The sequence below is a fragment of the Alligator mississippiensis genome, chromosome 10, assembly GCF_030867095.1.
Source record: "Alligator mississippiensis isolate rAllMis1 chromosome 10, rAllMis1, whole genome shotgun sequence".
In the NCBI taxonomy this organism is placed as follows: Eukaryota; Metazoa; Chordata; order Crocodylia; family Alligatoridae; genus Alligator; species Alligator mississippiensis.
Genome location: NC_081833.1, coordinates 52,413,310 through 52,428,461, shown reverse-complemented (window position 1 = coordinate 52,428,461; position 15,152 = coordinate 52,413,310). Strand labels below are relative to the sequence as shown.

Genomic DNA, 15,152 nt, shown 5'->3' with positions numbered 1-15,152 from the left:
CATGGTGCAGCTCATTGGACTCTCCAGTGTGGGTCCCCCTCTCCAGCCCATTGATAAAGGACAGGTGTAGGAGTGCAGGCCCCCAGAACTACCAATTAGGAAACCCCAAGTCCCCGACTGCCTGGGTATGGGTAAAGCCTCCTCAAGATGGTGCCACCTATAGACTTTGTTTTGTAGTTTATAGTGTTTTACAATTATAGTTAGTGTTTACTTTTGATTTTTCTTTATTCTTTGTAATAAATTTGAATTTTGTGTTTACACTGCTTGCGAGGGAAGGTTTGTTGGTTTTATTGGACACCCAAGTGATTCATGTTTCCCAGGTAGTCTGGGTAGGGATTTAAGCCAAGGTGAAATATATTTAGTACCCCAGAATTGGACTCAGCCCTTGTTGCTGCTGACAGGTGCTCAGCAGAAGGGTTACAAAGTAAAAAATGTAAAAACTACCAAGAACTTGCATCCTAGAGAGAGAGAAGAACCACACATTTGAGTTAAAGGACAATGCTGGCTTAAGAAAAGACAGGTTTAAACCGGCCATGAACAAATTTAGGCTGAAAATTAGGTGTAAAACTTTGTAGCATCCAACAGAAGCCTAGAAACTGACTTCAGTTTTAAAGGTATGAGTTTAGAAAGGAATTGTATGATATGGTTGATATTGTAGTGATAGAATGAAACTGTACCCATTAACCCAGGAGCTGTCTTCCCATTATAAGTCACATGTTCCTCCCTTCTTGTGACAAGAGTCCCTATTCTAGGATTTGGTTTGAAGGGACCTATTTGGATTTACAAAGGAGAAGTGTCCACATAGCATTTACTAGTTAAAAATCCCAAAGCATCATTCCTTGATGTCTCATTAGAAAGAGTGCAGACCTAAGATCCCTTTCAGTTAAAGAATGCAAAGGGCATATCTACATGTCCCCATACAGAGACGCTGCTACAGCGTTGTGCTTTAGTACTTCCTTTTGGTTCCTTATAACCAGGGAGTGTGCCACTACAGTAACATAGATGGTGATCATATGTAGACCTGTACATCACATGGCGATGTAGCATGTTGCTACGTTGCTGTAGGGCAGCATGTAGACATGCTCAAGAAGAAAGGCAATCTCCAAAATCAAGCCATACCACTTCTCTTTCTTCTTGCCAATTCTGTGAGCAATGAGAGACTCTCTGTGGGGCTGGAACAATTACCTAGTGGTACTTTGCAATTTTGCATCTTCTTTGATGCAAACTCTGAGGTTCCACGCAATGGCCTCATGTTTTGACCCTGGTCCAGGATTCAGTGTAGGAAGGAATCCTCCTATTTTCTATTAGACACTTGGTAACAAATGGTCACATTATTGATCACTTCATATCCTAGAAAATCTTGTCTTTGATATGGGAAAAAAGGGAGTAGCCTGTCCAAGATCTTTCTTAGACATCAGCTAAGCTTTTAGAGGCCATGAGAACTTAAATCTAAAGGTCAAGAGGGTTTTCCTCTATCTGATCAGAAATTAATAAGCTTGTAACACTCTTGAATATTAGATTTCATGTTTCTGAAGAGCCGTACAAGTGAACCAGATTCAACAGGCAGCCTTTGTGCTACTATCAGCCAAACATTTTTATAGTTCTCCAAGCATAAAATGCTGATCCAGTGATTAATATGAGCTTCTGCCAGCAGGTGGAGACAAAGGGAACACCTTAATCTGGACAAATCTCTCAATTTGAAATTTGGGGAAAAACAAATCATTAGAGTAAGAAAATACCCAAGGGAGGGGGTTTTGTTTTGAGGTCTGTTTTGCATTTCCTAGTCATTGCATTTGCCAGTGCTTTTCAACACTGCAAATTGCCGTGTGTCAGGAAACAGTTTAAACTAAGGGTCATTTCAGATGATCCTGAAAACTACCTCCTGCTGCAGTAAATACTGACACTGTTTAACGGGTTCCCTTACGCTGGACACTGAGGTCTCAGATCAACCAAAGCACCACAAATGATCCAACTCACTTACAACAGGAAGAATAACTGATGTTAAGAAAAAGCAATCACGGAAATAAGTGCGCTGCTCACACTGCCTTCTTGAAACAGGGTTTATCTTAAAACTCAGACAACAAACACATAGAGTCACCATGCCGTCGTAACCCGGGCGGGAAGGACTCCACCCTCCCAGCGGCAGGGAATAACAAAACAGGGACCAGCCAAGACGGCGAGCCCCTGGCACCGCCGTCCCGAGGTGACCTCCGGCACCGCCGTCCCGAGGTGACCTCCAGCCCCGCCGGTTGTCTTCTTTATGCTCCGTGGGCCGGGACCGCGGAATCACCGCTGTGTCCCGCAAAGCGCCCGTGCTCCTCAGTACCTCCGGCCCGGGGCTCCCTGCCCCGCAAGCGCCGCGGCTGCTTGTCTCGGAGCCCGCTCAGACCCTCCTCCCACCTTAGCGCCACCCCCCGAATGCGGCCGGCAGGCCCCGCCCACCCCGCACTAGCCAGTGAGGGCGGAGTTTGCTGGGGGTGGGGGGTGTGGTGTGAGAGGGCGCCCAATGAGGCGCGGCGTTGTTGGTGTTGTGAAGGAGCGGCGGGCGGGGGTCGGTCCGGGTTGCTATGCGGCCGGGCTCGAGTCGCTGAGGACGGGGCAACTGCGCGGTCCCCCCCGCACCCGCCATGAACTCGCTGGAACAGGCGGAAGGTGGGTGGCTCCCCCCCCCCCAGCCCCGCGGCTCTTCCTGCCTGGCCCGCGCTGCCGCTCGCGCTCGTAGGCGGGCCCTGGCTGGTTCGCACGGGGCCGAGCGGCTTTCGACCCTTGTCCCTTTTTTGTTTCCTCTACCCGTGCCGGGTGGCGGACCCGGCCTCGGCCCCGCGCCTGCACTTGCTTCCGTTTTCCCGGGGGCCAGAGTGGCTGGAGGAGCGGGGCGCTGACCCGAAAGCCCCGTCTGCACTGCCTGTGCCACCGGCCTGGCGCCGTCTCTCCGGCAGGGCTCCGGGACCGGCAGCTCTTGCCTTTTGGAGTTTGCAGGTGACTGAGCCTCCTTTCTGTCTTGTAACCGAGCTCATGCAGATGCCTGTGAAGGGCTGTCAGGGACTCGAAAGCGGCGTTGTGTGCCTCTGCCAAAAAATAAATACAGATGCCTCATGGTTGTGACACCGGTTAGCGGTGTAGCGTATATAAGGTCTGGGCGTATTGGCGGTGGTCTTGGAAATTATGAGTTTTTGAGGTGATTTAATCACTTATTGCAGTACTGTTACAGAATACATAGTAAAATGTTGCTTCTTTTGGTGAGAACTGGGAAGCACTTAAATACCAAAATAATAATGCCTTTTAAGACATGTTTTTTGCAACATGGGTTGCAAGAGTTTAAGAGGAGCTCCAAGAAGAGCTTAAAAACAGTATCTCAGTGCTTGCTTTAAAAAGTGTTTAAACCAATGGGATTAACGAAAACTTCTAGTGGCTGCATCTACATGAGACGCTGACTGCATAGTAGCCTGTGACTACTGCGCAGTAGCATCATGGAAAAGCCATTTAGTGGCACTACTGCACAGTAACTTAATTTAATACTTGTTTGTACAAGTACTTAACTACACAGTCAGTGTCTTGTGTAGATGTGGCCAGAGAAGAGTATTTTGGTTCAAGAAGTTATCTCAGTGCGCATATTAAAATATACATCTCCATAACAGCTGTGATCTTAATGCAAATGCTTCTTTAAGCTTTTATTGTCAATGTACAATTCCAAGTAATATAATCCCAAATAATATTTTTCTTTTATCAACTTGTATATGTTTCTCTGTAATAGGGGTGTCACAGATATGGCTCATGGAGCTCCATCACCCGGTGCTGCTCCTTGGTGCGAGGTGCTCCACCCGGCATATGGTAGCCTGGCTTCGTGTTTAGGGCCTGGGATGCATCATCCGCTCTAGGACCCATGTTGCACATGGTACTCACCCTAGCCAGTCCTGGACTACTCCACCTGCCACACTTCCCCTCAGACCAGCAGTATGGGCACCATGTGCATTGTAGATTGTGGACCGGCTAGAGCAGCGTAACGTTTGTGTCCCTGGCTAGCGGAGCCGGGGACTGGGGTGGAGAGTGGGGGTGCTGCATGCAGTGAGGATCCTGGACTGGCAAGGGAGATTGCCATGTGTAGTGCAGATCCCAGAGTGGGTGCCCTTGTGTGATGGATGTGGCAAGGTGAGGGAGAGGAGTCTGTGGGCCCAGTCCGGTCTGTAGACCAGCCCCATGCCACTCATCCAGCTTACAGGGTCAGATGAGTTGATGCCTCTGCTCTGTAACATGAAATGCTTTAAAGAATAGTTAGTCTCATTTGAAGCTGAGCTGCTTTTAAAGTATGGACTTCACTGAGAGCAAATTCAATCTTAAAGTGCTATTTTGGAGCCTCAAAACTAATCTTATTAAACAGAACAACTTCAAGTGTAATATCTGATAACATTTCTAAAGAATATTTAATATAAAAAAGCAACTCCCGTCTTTCTTATAAAGCCAGGCACTGTGGAAATCTCTAAAACCTAACCAAACTAATCATGTAAATCAGGGCTGTCCAACTGGCAGCTCCAGGGCTGCATGCATCCCTCAAGGGGTTAATTTGTGGCCCCGGGGACTGACACCCAGCCCTTGCCTTCCCCTACCCCTCCATTACTTCAGCTGCAGGAACAGCGAGAGTCTCTAGGTTCTCTCTCCTGTTTTAACTTTCTGTTTCCACCCCAGGGAGCAGTGCCCTGCAGACCACAGCCTGGGGCTCCTGCATGATGTGCAATAGGGGAACCTGTGATTGAGAGCTAAGTGTGAGGTTCAGGCCCTGACAGCGTGGCCCTAGGGACCACCAGCTTGCACTGGTGCAACTTATGCAGCATGCCGCCTCCACTACTGTGGCCTGGGAGGTATGTGACCCCCAGCTGCTTAGAAGTTGGGCACCCCTGACATAGATTATATGCTGTTTTCTTTATCTCTTTCTCAGATCTCAAGGCTTTTGAGAGAAGACTTACTGAATATATTGCATGTTTGCAACCAACTACGGGACGTTGGAGAAGTAAGTTAAAAATATTTAGGAGAAGCTGGATCGACTCATAAGTACATCTGTTGACTTTTGAATATCTACATCCTTGTGGGTTAATTTCAGGTTAATAAAATACCTGTATCGTGTGTGTGGGCCTAAGGTAAACCTTCTAACTAAACATGCACAAGGTACCAGGAAATACCAAAAGTAAAATAATGAGTTAATGTTATTTGTACAATAGTATTACAGCATTTGCCCACCTTTGGAACCAATGTATAGGGGCCAGAAATACCTTGTGCTCTTGATAGTACAAGAAGTGTATTGGTTTGTTTAACAGTTGATATAGGAAAGAGCAACAATACTGAAAGCTATACTAGCATAACTAACTTATAGCCAGTTCAGTAAAGGGGGACTGAATGAGACTGCAATTTTCCTGCCCACCTAAGTGCCTTCAGTCAGACAGCCTGTGAAATGTTTTTCTGTTTGGGATGGGATCAAGTCATCCCTATAAAGACCTGAGAGAGCTTTGCTTGGCAGCTGACAGGCCCTCAATGTTAAGTTGTAATGTTTGGAGTGTGGGCCCCATGGCATGAAAATCATAAGATTATATGACGTCTGGGTGGTCAGTGGCAGTAACACCAGGATTCCTCAAAGTCCTCAGAATTCGGTTTGCTAAGAGAATCATTACTTTCCCTGGTGTGGGCCAGGTACTGAAGGTTGGCATGTCATGAACACAGATCCATTGCCCACTGGAAGAGGTAGATAGGCTTGCCCTAGACCCTGAAGCAGGGACATTGAAGGAAATGTGTTTGTCCTCCCTGCTCTAACACTGAGGCATTGGGAAGTATGTCCAGTGGCGGACAGAACTGCTTTGGTTGTTCGTTTGTGTTTGTTTTGAAGTTTTCCCTCTGTTTCTATATCTGAGGAATTAAACTGCCTAGAAAACACATGGCATGGCAGCTAATGCTTCCTGAGGTCAGAGGATCTACTCTGACTGAGGGCAGACTGAGGCAGTAGCTACCCTGAATCTGGAGAGAAATAGGTGGCAATGTAATAGCAATGTTTTTGTTTGTTTGTTTTTAAGGGACTCCCTTTCCAGACAAGTTTACACTTTGAGGCTTTATGAGGAAGTCTATATGTTCTTGTGTAGGACCTCCTTTAACCATCATACCTTTTGAGAAGGAAAACGTTCTAGGTTCTCTGGTTTCTAAGTTATCTTCTAGTGTGTCTTCTAAAGTTTTCCTTCCATCGGCAATATAAGCTCACTAATCTATAGCTTTTACTTTTTTAATGAGTAGTCACTTTCCAGCTATTGGAAACCTCTCACAAACCAGTTTAAATATTGTTAAATATAGACTAAAGTTTTTCTGATCTAATGTGAACTCTCAAAAAGGAGGGAAAAATATTGGAACCAAGTACTGAGTGAATTTATCATTCAAACATGTATAAAAAGGCTTTGTTTCTGAGAGGTAGAGCTTTTAGTGTCTCCATTTGTGAAAATGGAAGAAGAAAAATGTACTTATCTAGCCAGAGATCTGTGGCATCCTGGGGGAGCCTTAAAATTCTTTCATGGATGCCACATGGTGTTAGCACTATTAGGTGTGCAAACATGATCCAGAAAATAAACCCAAGATTTTAACTGGGAATTCATAGTGTCAACAGGATTCTGACCTCTTGTGGTCTTTCTGAGTTCTTTGCCACAGACGAATTACTCCATTTGTTTTTTTGATTATGGAAAAAAAAATACTAAAGAGTAGGAGGTGGCATTTCCAAAGGGATGCCTTCAGAACCACTGATCTAAAACTTTTGCATCCTCCTCAAATGGTCCATTTGGTGGATGTAACTTGAAACAAAGATTGTGCTGTTGGTACTACAGCATGAAAAAGTACTGAGTCTGTCTTGCAGACAATAGAGTTTGATTGCTGAGCTTATACCTGGTTCACAGTTTCAGATAGCATATGAGAAGTCAGTAACAAGAGATTCACAGAACCTAAGAGTGCATCTACATGCATGCTTTAATGTGCTTTAACCTATTTTAATGCACATTAAAGTGTAAAAAAAAAAAAAAAAAGTTGTGTGCTTTTGCTAATGTGCATTAAAAAGGCTAATGTGCCTTTTTCTAGTACCTTTCCATGGAGGTACTAAATTGAATGCACAACAAAAGTGCATTAATGATCACGTAGAGGTGCCCAAAGAGGGTTTGAAAAGCTATTGCCAGCAGACTTTCTTTTGTTAATCTTTGTTCCCGCACTTCCTACAAGCTTGTTTGGTAATAACAACATATTGATGGAAATATCACAATAACAAATTTTAACTGTAAAGCTTAACTTGTTGGCTCTAGTTCTGTAATGCATGCCTCAGCTTACAGGACTGGGGCCTTGGTGCAGCTGGCCGTTTACAGTAGTCCAAAGTAGCATATGGGTATATTACCTGTGCAGCGTATTGCATGGAAAGTTACCCTTTTCCTTATTTTTTTTTTTCCATCTTATGAGCACATCTACATGAGATTTACTGTGCAGTAGACTAGTTAGCTGCCCAGTAAACATCTCAGTGTCTGCACATTCATCCCTGTTAGCCTGGAGTAAACTAATTTACTCCCCAGCATGATGAGGTTACTACTTGTAAGTATTAGTACTTGTAAAGTACTATCCTGCTGCAAATTAAAAAACTCTGCAGCAATGCATGTGTAGATGCTAGAGGGGCTGGTTGGGGCATGAAGATGCTTCAGTGCAGGGGCTGCCTGCTGACTAGCCCCCACACTGAAGCACCCTCATGCCCCAGCCAGCCCCTCCGCAACATGTTGAGTCAGGGGGGAACAGCCCCAAGCTGGCAGGCTGAACCTCAGGTTCCCCTGCCAGCTGGGGCTTTGCCCCAGCTCAACATCCTGTGGTCCAGACCTGCACACCCAGTAGCAGTAAGCTTCAGAGCCTATTGCTTTGCATTAATAGGCACATGGAAACTGTGGGTGCATCTACAAGTTTACTTAGAAACTTCCTATTTCTTTGTCCGGACAACAGAATGCCCTTAGAGGCTCCAATGCTTTCTGGATCTATTTTTGTTCTGTGCAGGAAGTTTTACTAGGATATTTAAAGGACTACCTTGTTTTAGACTTTTTTACTGTCTTCACCTTTCTATTTGTGAGGTCGACGTGGGAACTTCAGATGGGGAAACAAACATGCAGATGTACCTCTTTATGCAGAGAGATCTAGCTCACTTTTTTTTTTTGGATGCTCTTGAACATCAAGAGCCAGGAGAGAGAACAGTACAATTGTCAACTTGTAATGAGAGGTTGGACATACCTTTGAATTAACATGAATCAGATCAGGTACTATTTATGACTTTTACTTTTCCCATTAGTGATCCTTATATTCATATCAGTCTGTACTGCAACTGGTGCTTGGAACTGGTTAATAGATCCTGAAACCCAGAAGGTAAGTGATATCAATCTGATAAAGCTTTTTGGGATTCCTTGGTTTTGCAATACAAGTATATAATCTGGATAATAAACTAAGCGTGTGTAGTTGTGGATTTTGTCTTCAAGAATGAAAAGTTAATGGAAAGGTTGGCTTCTTCCCTAAGTTAAAGTATCACAGGAAGAGGGTCATGTAGGTTTTGCTTAGAGACAACGCTTGCTGAGACTTTGCAAGAATGTCTGGTGCATTTTGAAGCTGTGCTGAATCTGGGGTTCTTTTCCTCTAGAAGAATAATTTTACACTTTGTGACAGTAAAGCATGGCCTACTGAAGTCAGTTTCCATGGGACTGATCCAGAATCAAGGAAACAAAAGCAGAGTACAGCGATAGGTTAATGGTTCCTAACTTAACTGTTTCTTTATGTGGCTATGGTGTAAACTGGCTCTTGTACCTGCACCTGTTCTAGCCCAAACTTCTTAATTTTTGGCAGAAGGATAATTAAAATGGCCACAATATATATTTGTTTAAATACATTGGTTACCTTAAAATGTTCACATTAAACAAATAAAGCTACCTGTCTGGTGGGGGGTGAGGGTAGGGGGTGTAGTTTTTGGTTTTTTTTCCCCTCCCCTAATCTGTATTGGTGAAGTACCTGAGCCTTGGCATTGTGATTTTTGCTACACCAACTTCTGTAGTTTGTTTTGAAATGATAAAACTTGTTTCTGAACTTTACATCTCTGACATGTGTCTAGAGGGATAGTTATTGAGCAGATTAACTTTATTCATAGGGAGAATATGTATGTTTTTGAGTAAATGCAAGAACTTTGCATTACCCCCGTCTTGATGCAAGTGTAGTGAAGGGTTTATTTGTTTTATTTATTTTATTTAAACAAACATTTCTACATTCCAGCAGTAAAACAAAAGTAGAGCAGTTGCATTCTGTTGAACAATGGAGGGGTGGGGGAGTGAGAAGTGAGCAATTGGCTACTTTTTTTTGTTAAGTAATATGGAGGACTCTAATGTTTAGATCCATTTTCTGTTTTTAAGCTAAACTATTATAATGAACAATTTAGTTTTGAACCCAAAACTTTAAAAAAGATAATCTACAGGTATGGTAGCACTTTCTTAAACCTTTTTTCTTTTTCCCTTCAAGATTGTTTGATTTCTTTCTTAGGTATCTTTTTTCACATCATTGTGGAATCATCCTTTCTTCACAATCAGCTGTATTACTCTAATAGGCCTATTCTTTGCTGGAATACACAAAAGAGTGGTGGCACCATCAATGTATCCTTTGATAGCATTTGTCAGGTGAAAGGTGATTGTTTTAATGGTAATTGCAGCCACACTAAATCTGTCTCATTTTTAAACTTTTCTCCAAAAATTAGCACTTTCCTTTGACATGATCCATAACAGCATAGCAGCCCGATGTCGAACTGTATTGGCAGAGTACAATATGTCTTGTGATGATGTAAGTGACTTGAATTTTACTTGCTACACATGCAAACCTTGAAGGTGCAAATAGCTCTGTCTCTGGAGGGGCTTGATAATCTATTTACATTTTACAAATAAATGCAAAAATATACTTAACTCTTCTTCCCCATTTAAGTATAGGGGTAAGAATAACTTGCGTAATGACTTTGCATTAGGGCTGTATTAAACTTCAGGATTTTGTTTGCATCTGTTCTTCTGTTTTGCAGACTGGAAAACTAATTTTGAAACCTAGGCCTCATGTTCAATAACCACAATCTTCCTTCAAGTCTATTCACTGCCGTGAACACCAGAAACAACCTTTTCTCAAGGTAGTGTGGCAGCAAAAAGCCAAATGGGACTTTTGGCAGTTGTCTAGGAGTAAAAGTCTTATTTAAAAGTGACAGCAAACTGTGCAATATTACTTTCTGGCATATTTATTCAAATTCTCTTTTGAGTCTTCTCATGTCACCAATGCTTTTGCTACTTTTCATTACCTCTTTTTTCAGTATTAGTGTCACTTTTGTATTTCTGCTACAGCAAAACAGCATACAGTTGAAGTATGTTAACTGGTTTCTAAGTTAAACTTGGAAATCAAACCTCATTTGTTTTATGTCTTTGCAAACTACTGTAAATAGCAAATCAATGCCAATGTTAAGCAAAGAGTAATACCTGTATAGATTCTTGTTCTCGTAAGCCAGTATTGAAAGCAACACTTGCCATTCCCACAGCTTTTTATTAAAACACTTATTAATTAATCTTTTTTTCCCATTCCTGATCACAGTCCTTTTGGAATTGGAACACAAAAAGATGTTAAAAATGAGACAGTCTGCTGGAAAAATTGGCCTTATGTTTAAGAATATTGAAAATATGTCAAAATACTACTTTTATCAAACTACATATAGTACGTCAGCCACTTGCATTGTGGTTTTATTATACTTCATTCAGTTTCATCCGAGTTGCAGTATAACCTGTTTTAATACGATTTTAGCATTTTAAAACTGTCTTAAATATACTTTTGACTGTAAGAATTATGTATAGTGTCTGAATTCCATAATACCCCTGTTTTAAGAGCAGATTTTATGCTGTGGTAGTCTGTCCATGAAATTAGTATTGCAAATGTTTAACTTAAGATCCAAATCGTTTGGTAAAGGAAACTATGTAAACAGTGCCACAAGTCAACTTACAAAACTTATTTTCAAGAAGTGTTTAAAAAAGAAAAAAGTTCAGTGTGGCTATTATGTATGTACGTAATAGCTACAATAATCATAACAGTTTAATTTTAAGTGTGTAAGGTGCCTTTTTATCTGTTTCAAATTCTCTTTTAATTGAATATGAGACTTTAAGAATAAAAAGCTTTTGCAGTTACAGGAACCCCTCATACAAACAAAGCTGCCTCTTAAGGAGCATGGTTTGACTAGTGTAAACTCACTCAGCTGTGGCATTAACATTTTTGCTCATAAATTCTTTTCTTCAGAAGTTTTGTACTTCTGTAGCTCCCTTATTTTTTTTTAACTGCTGTAAATTTTGTAGTTACATATGTGCATAAAAATAAATGCTTTATATATAAATAGTATGTCAACTGTTTTTGTATTGTAAATTAATTAATTTGCAAATATAGAAAATTACAAAAGAACTTTGGCTATAAACCATTGAAAACTCCAGTGTACAAAGTGTTACGTCTTTTGTACTTCTGTGAAGTGTCACTTAAAATCCTGGGTGCTGAAGTCACAAAGATAAGAGCAGCATGGGAAGCAGTAATGGTATCCACTTTTCTTCATCGGTTTGGTTTTGGACCCCATTTGACTTTGTTCTTGGGATTATGGGTAAAAATCCTTTATGGGTCACCCCAAGCCACAATCCTCTGCACTGGGAGACTCCTGAGGAAGCCTGGCATGGCACTGCCTGACCCCAAGATTGGTTTTTGAATACTAGCCAGCCTACTGGCAGGCCCTAGGCTTGCGCGCTGGCCTACTGGCACTTGGCCTGGCCTACTGGCAGGCCCCAGGCTTGTGTTTGGACAGAGATTACAGGGTAAATTGCTTCTTGGGTCACCCCAAAATGCTCATCACTGCCACTGGGAGACTCTTGTGAGGAAGTCTGGGTAGGGCAGTGCCTGACCTAAATCCTGGTTTTTGCATGCCAGCTTGCCTACTGACAGGTCCCCAGACCTGTGTACATTGCTATGTACATTGAATAAGGAGCTGTATTTGGGGTGGGATTGTGGGTGAAAATCGTCACCCTGAAATGCATATCCAGCTCTGGGGGACACTTGTGAATGGGTCTGAGCAGGGTAGTGCCTGACCTAAAGCCTGGTTTTCATGTGCCAGCCTGCCAACTGACTGCCCCCCCGGACTTGTGCGCTATGTATGGTCCTATGAATAAGGAGCTGATTTTGAGCTGGGGTTATGGGGCAAAATCCTTTTTGAATTGCCCCAAAACATAGCTTTCCACCATCAGGGGATTCTAAAGAAGCTTGGGCTTGACCCAATGCTTGGTTTTTGCATGCTAGCCGGATACTTGACGCCCGCCCCTCAAGGCCTTCATCCTAAATACATTGCATTGAATAAGGATCTTGTTTTGCCTTGTAATCCCAGTCCAAAATCCCTTCTGGGTTACTCCAAACCACACACCTCCCTGACCAGGGGACTTTCCTGAATAAGTCTGGGCAGGATGTTGCCCATCCCAAAGCTTGGTTTTTGCATGTCAGCCAGCTAACAGCCCCGCAGGCTTGTGTACTATGTGAATGGCACCAAATACAGGGCTGAGATAGAGCTGGGATTTCCAAACAATCCTTTTTGGGTCGCCTCTCCACCACGGCAGGGTGGGGAATCTCTTGAAGAATGTTTTTTAGGCTTCATTTGATCCTCAGCTTTTTCCACCAGAGATTTCTATGGATGACATTAAATAAGTTGGTAGTATAAGAGTTATGTAACCATGCTAATATTAAGTAAATTGAAATAAAACTATATGCATATCTAGCTCTTTATCAAATTATTGAACCATGCCTTCTTAAATGCCAGTTGCTGGCTTTTCAGAGTTGGTAATACCTTACTCCCTTTCCCCCCAAATTCCTTTCTTGTATCTCTATTTAGGTCTTTTATATTTAAGTAGACAGAATGTTGCTAGTTAAAATGTGCATCTGGTCCTGATTAATTCAACAGCAAACATCAGACATATTTGCAAATGTATCAGAATTTGTTAAAATCAAGGTTTTCTCATTGTAGGTACAAAGTAGTTGAGGTAACATACAGTACTAGTAGCTATTTTATATGTTTTCTCAAACTTGGCAAGACTGAGAGCTGGTGTTACTATGATGGAATTTTAGAATTAAAAAAGGTAGGATGTGGAGATAAACCAGCAACTAAAGAACAGTTTCCCAAAGGTCTGGGGAAGGAAAATGTACCAAGCCGTGTTGTTATTGAACAAATGTCTCAGAAACGATAAGGATATCAGCAAGGGCACACAGATAATTGAACACATACCAAAGCCTCACTCTTGGGCAATTAAGAACTGTACTGATGCTAATGCAGGTTAGGTCAGATTCACCTGCTACCATAATTTACAGTAGACGGAAGTACCTCTGTTATCACCAGGTGCTGAGCAGCAGTTACATAACCTGACAACTTCTAAGATGCCAATGGCTTTGTGCAGAAGAGCACCTTGGAGGAGGGGATGGGGGTGGGGGGAGGGGGATATTAGTCTTACCCTTGGCAGAGGAAATGCTGCCAAAAAGTTGTGGAACTGAAGTACACTCCATAATAGGGTAGACTGGGCTCTTTAATCCTAGTCAGCAACCAGTCTAGGAGTGGAGCCTTAATAGATGGTCAAATGGATGATTTCCTTTGCTGCAGCAGCTCCTGTGGCCAAGCTGGTTCTAAATATATTGATACCTGCCTTTCCTTTGAATTAAACCAGCAAGGCTGAGAGGGGGACACTGGCATGTGAGTAGCTCAGTGTCTGTGCCCCCATCCCCTGATCCACAACCACCCCACCATGTGATTCCCAACTCATGCTGCTGCCTGATCCCCATCACACTGTGCTGGCCACCCTTGCTGCTGCCCAGTCCCCAGCATCTGCTGCCTCCTGATCGCAATGCATGTTGCTGCCTGATTGCATATGGATGCTGCTGCTCCAACCTGTGACCCAGGCTGCTTTTCAGTCCCCCTATGTGTTCTGTTGCCCAGTTCCCCAAACTGCATGCTGCTTCCTCATTCCCTGCCCAATCCTGAGCTCATGTTGATGTCTGATTCCCCACCCACACTGCTGCCCCATTCCCCAACTGATCCCCATGGGGTGACACTTGCAATGATGTCTCATGCAAACTGTTGGTTGCCTCATCACCCACATGATTCCTGACCTATGCAACTGCCTGATCCTGGTCCTAGCTGGAGGCAGAGGGCTGATACTCGGATCCAAGATGAGGCATGTTTTTCCCCGTGTTGAATGAAGGAAAAAATAACTTACCTTGGATTTCAGGAAATAAAAGTTAAAAAGTTTAGAAAAATCAGTGTCGGTTTATATAAAAACCATATGTTTCCATGACAAGAAATGAAGGAAAGAATATTTTAATGTGGTATTTATAACGCACAAAATAGAAAAAAATAAATCTAAATGACTAACTGCACATTCATAGTGAAAAGATATGACAAGTGCTTATCCAAAAATACTCATATTAGCCTATATTTCTGTTTGAGAAGACTGTTACATGATTAATAAGAAAAAACAGAAAAATCATGGTTTTGATTTTTAACCTGCCTGGTTTAAACCTAAACCAAGAAGTCAAATTATGCAATGATATCTCAAGTCATTCAAGCTGGTTCTGTGCTTATAGTGATATGCATTCAAAAAAATTCTTATTTCTATATATTTGTATCTTTGATTATGTTCTGCATGTTTGACTAAGGTTACGTTCCATAGTTAGTTATTTATTCATATGGAATACAGCAACCAAATGACAGAACAACGTATAAACAACCTATAAATAACAGCAAGGGATAAGGCTATAGTGACAGTTTTAGATTTGATGTCCATTGCAAGGCATTTTCAGTAGCCTGGTGCAGGTCTTCAGTGTAGCCATTAAAATGATATCTGCATGCCCTCATTAGTATGCAGAGGCTACTCTGGTTTGAAGGGCTACTTGAGCCTTTTTTCACTGTTTGTAGTCTTTGGTTATACTGTTTGACTTTAAAGTGCACAATTGTAGAAGGCAGGTGAGAGAGGTGAGAGGCAGGTTAAAAGGCAGATGAGATGTTGTCTACTAAGCCTCCTGTGCCTGCCTCCACTCTAACGTGTGTTCCT

The 15,152-nt window shown here is 42.5% G+C and overlaps 1 protein-coding gene across 1 annotated transcript; it reads left to right on the top strand.

Annotated features, from left to right (window-relative positions):
* Positions 1-2,520: 2,520 nt before the first annotated feature.
* CNEP1R1 (CTD nuclear envelope phosphatase 1 regulatory subunit 1) lies at positions 2,521-11,515 on the top strand. Its single transcript, XM_006273219.4, has 6 exons — positions 2,521-2,652; positions 4,934-5,005; positions 8,330-8,403; positions 9,559-9,668; positions 9,798-9,852; positions 10,082-11,515. The coding sequence occupies exons 1-6, from the start codon at positions 2,628-2,630 to the stop codon at positions 10,121-10,123; spliced, it is 378 nt and encodes a 125-aa protein (XP_006273281.1). The 5' UTR covers positions 2,521-2,627; the 3' UTR covers positions 10,124-11,515.
* Positions 11,516-15,152: the final 3,637 nt, after the last annotated feature.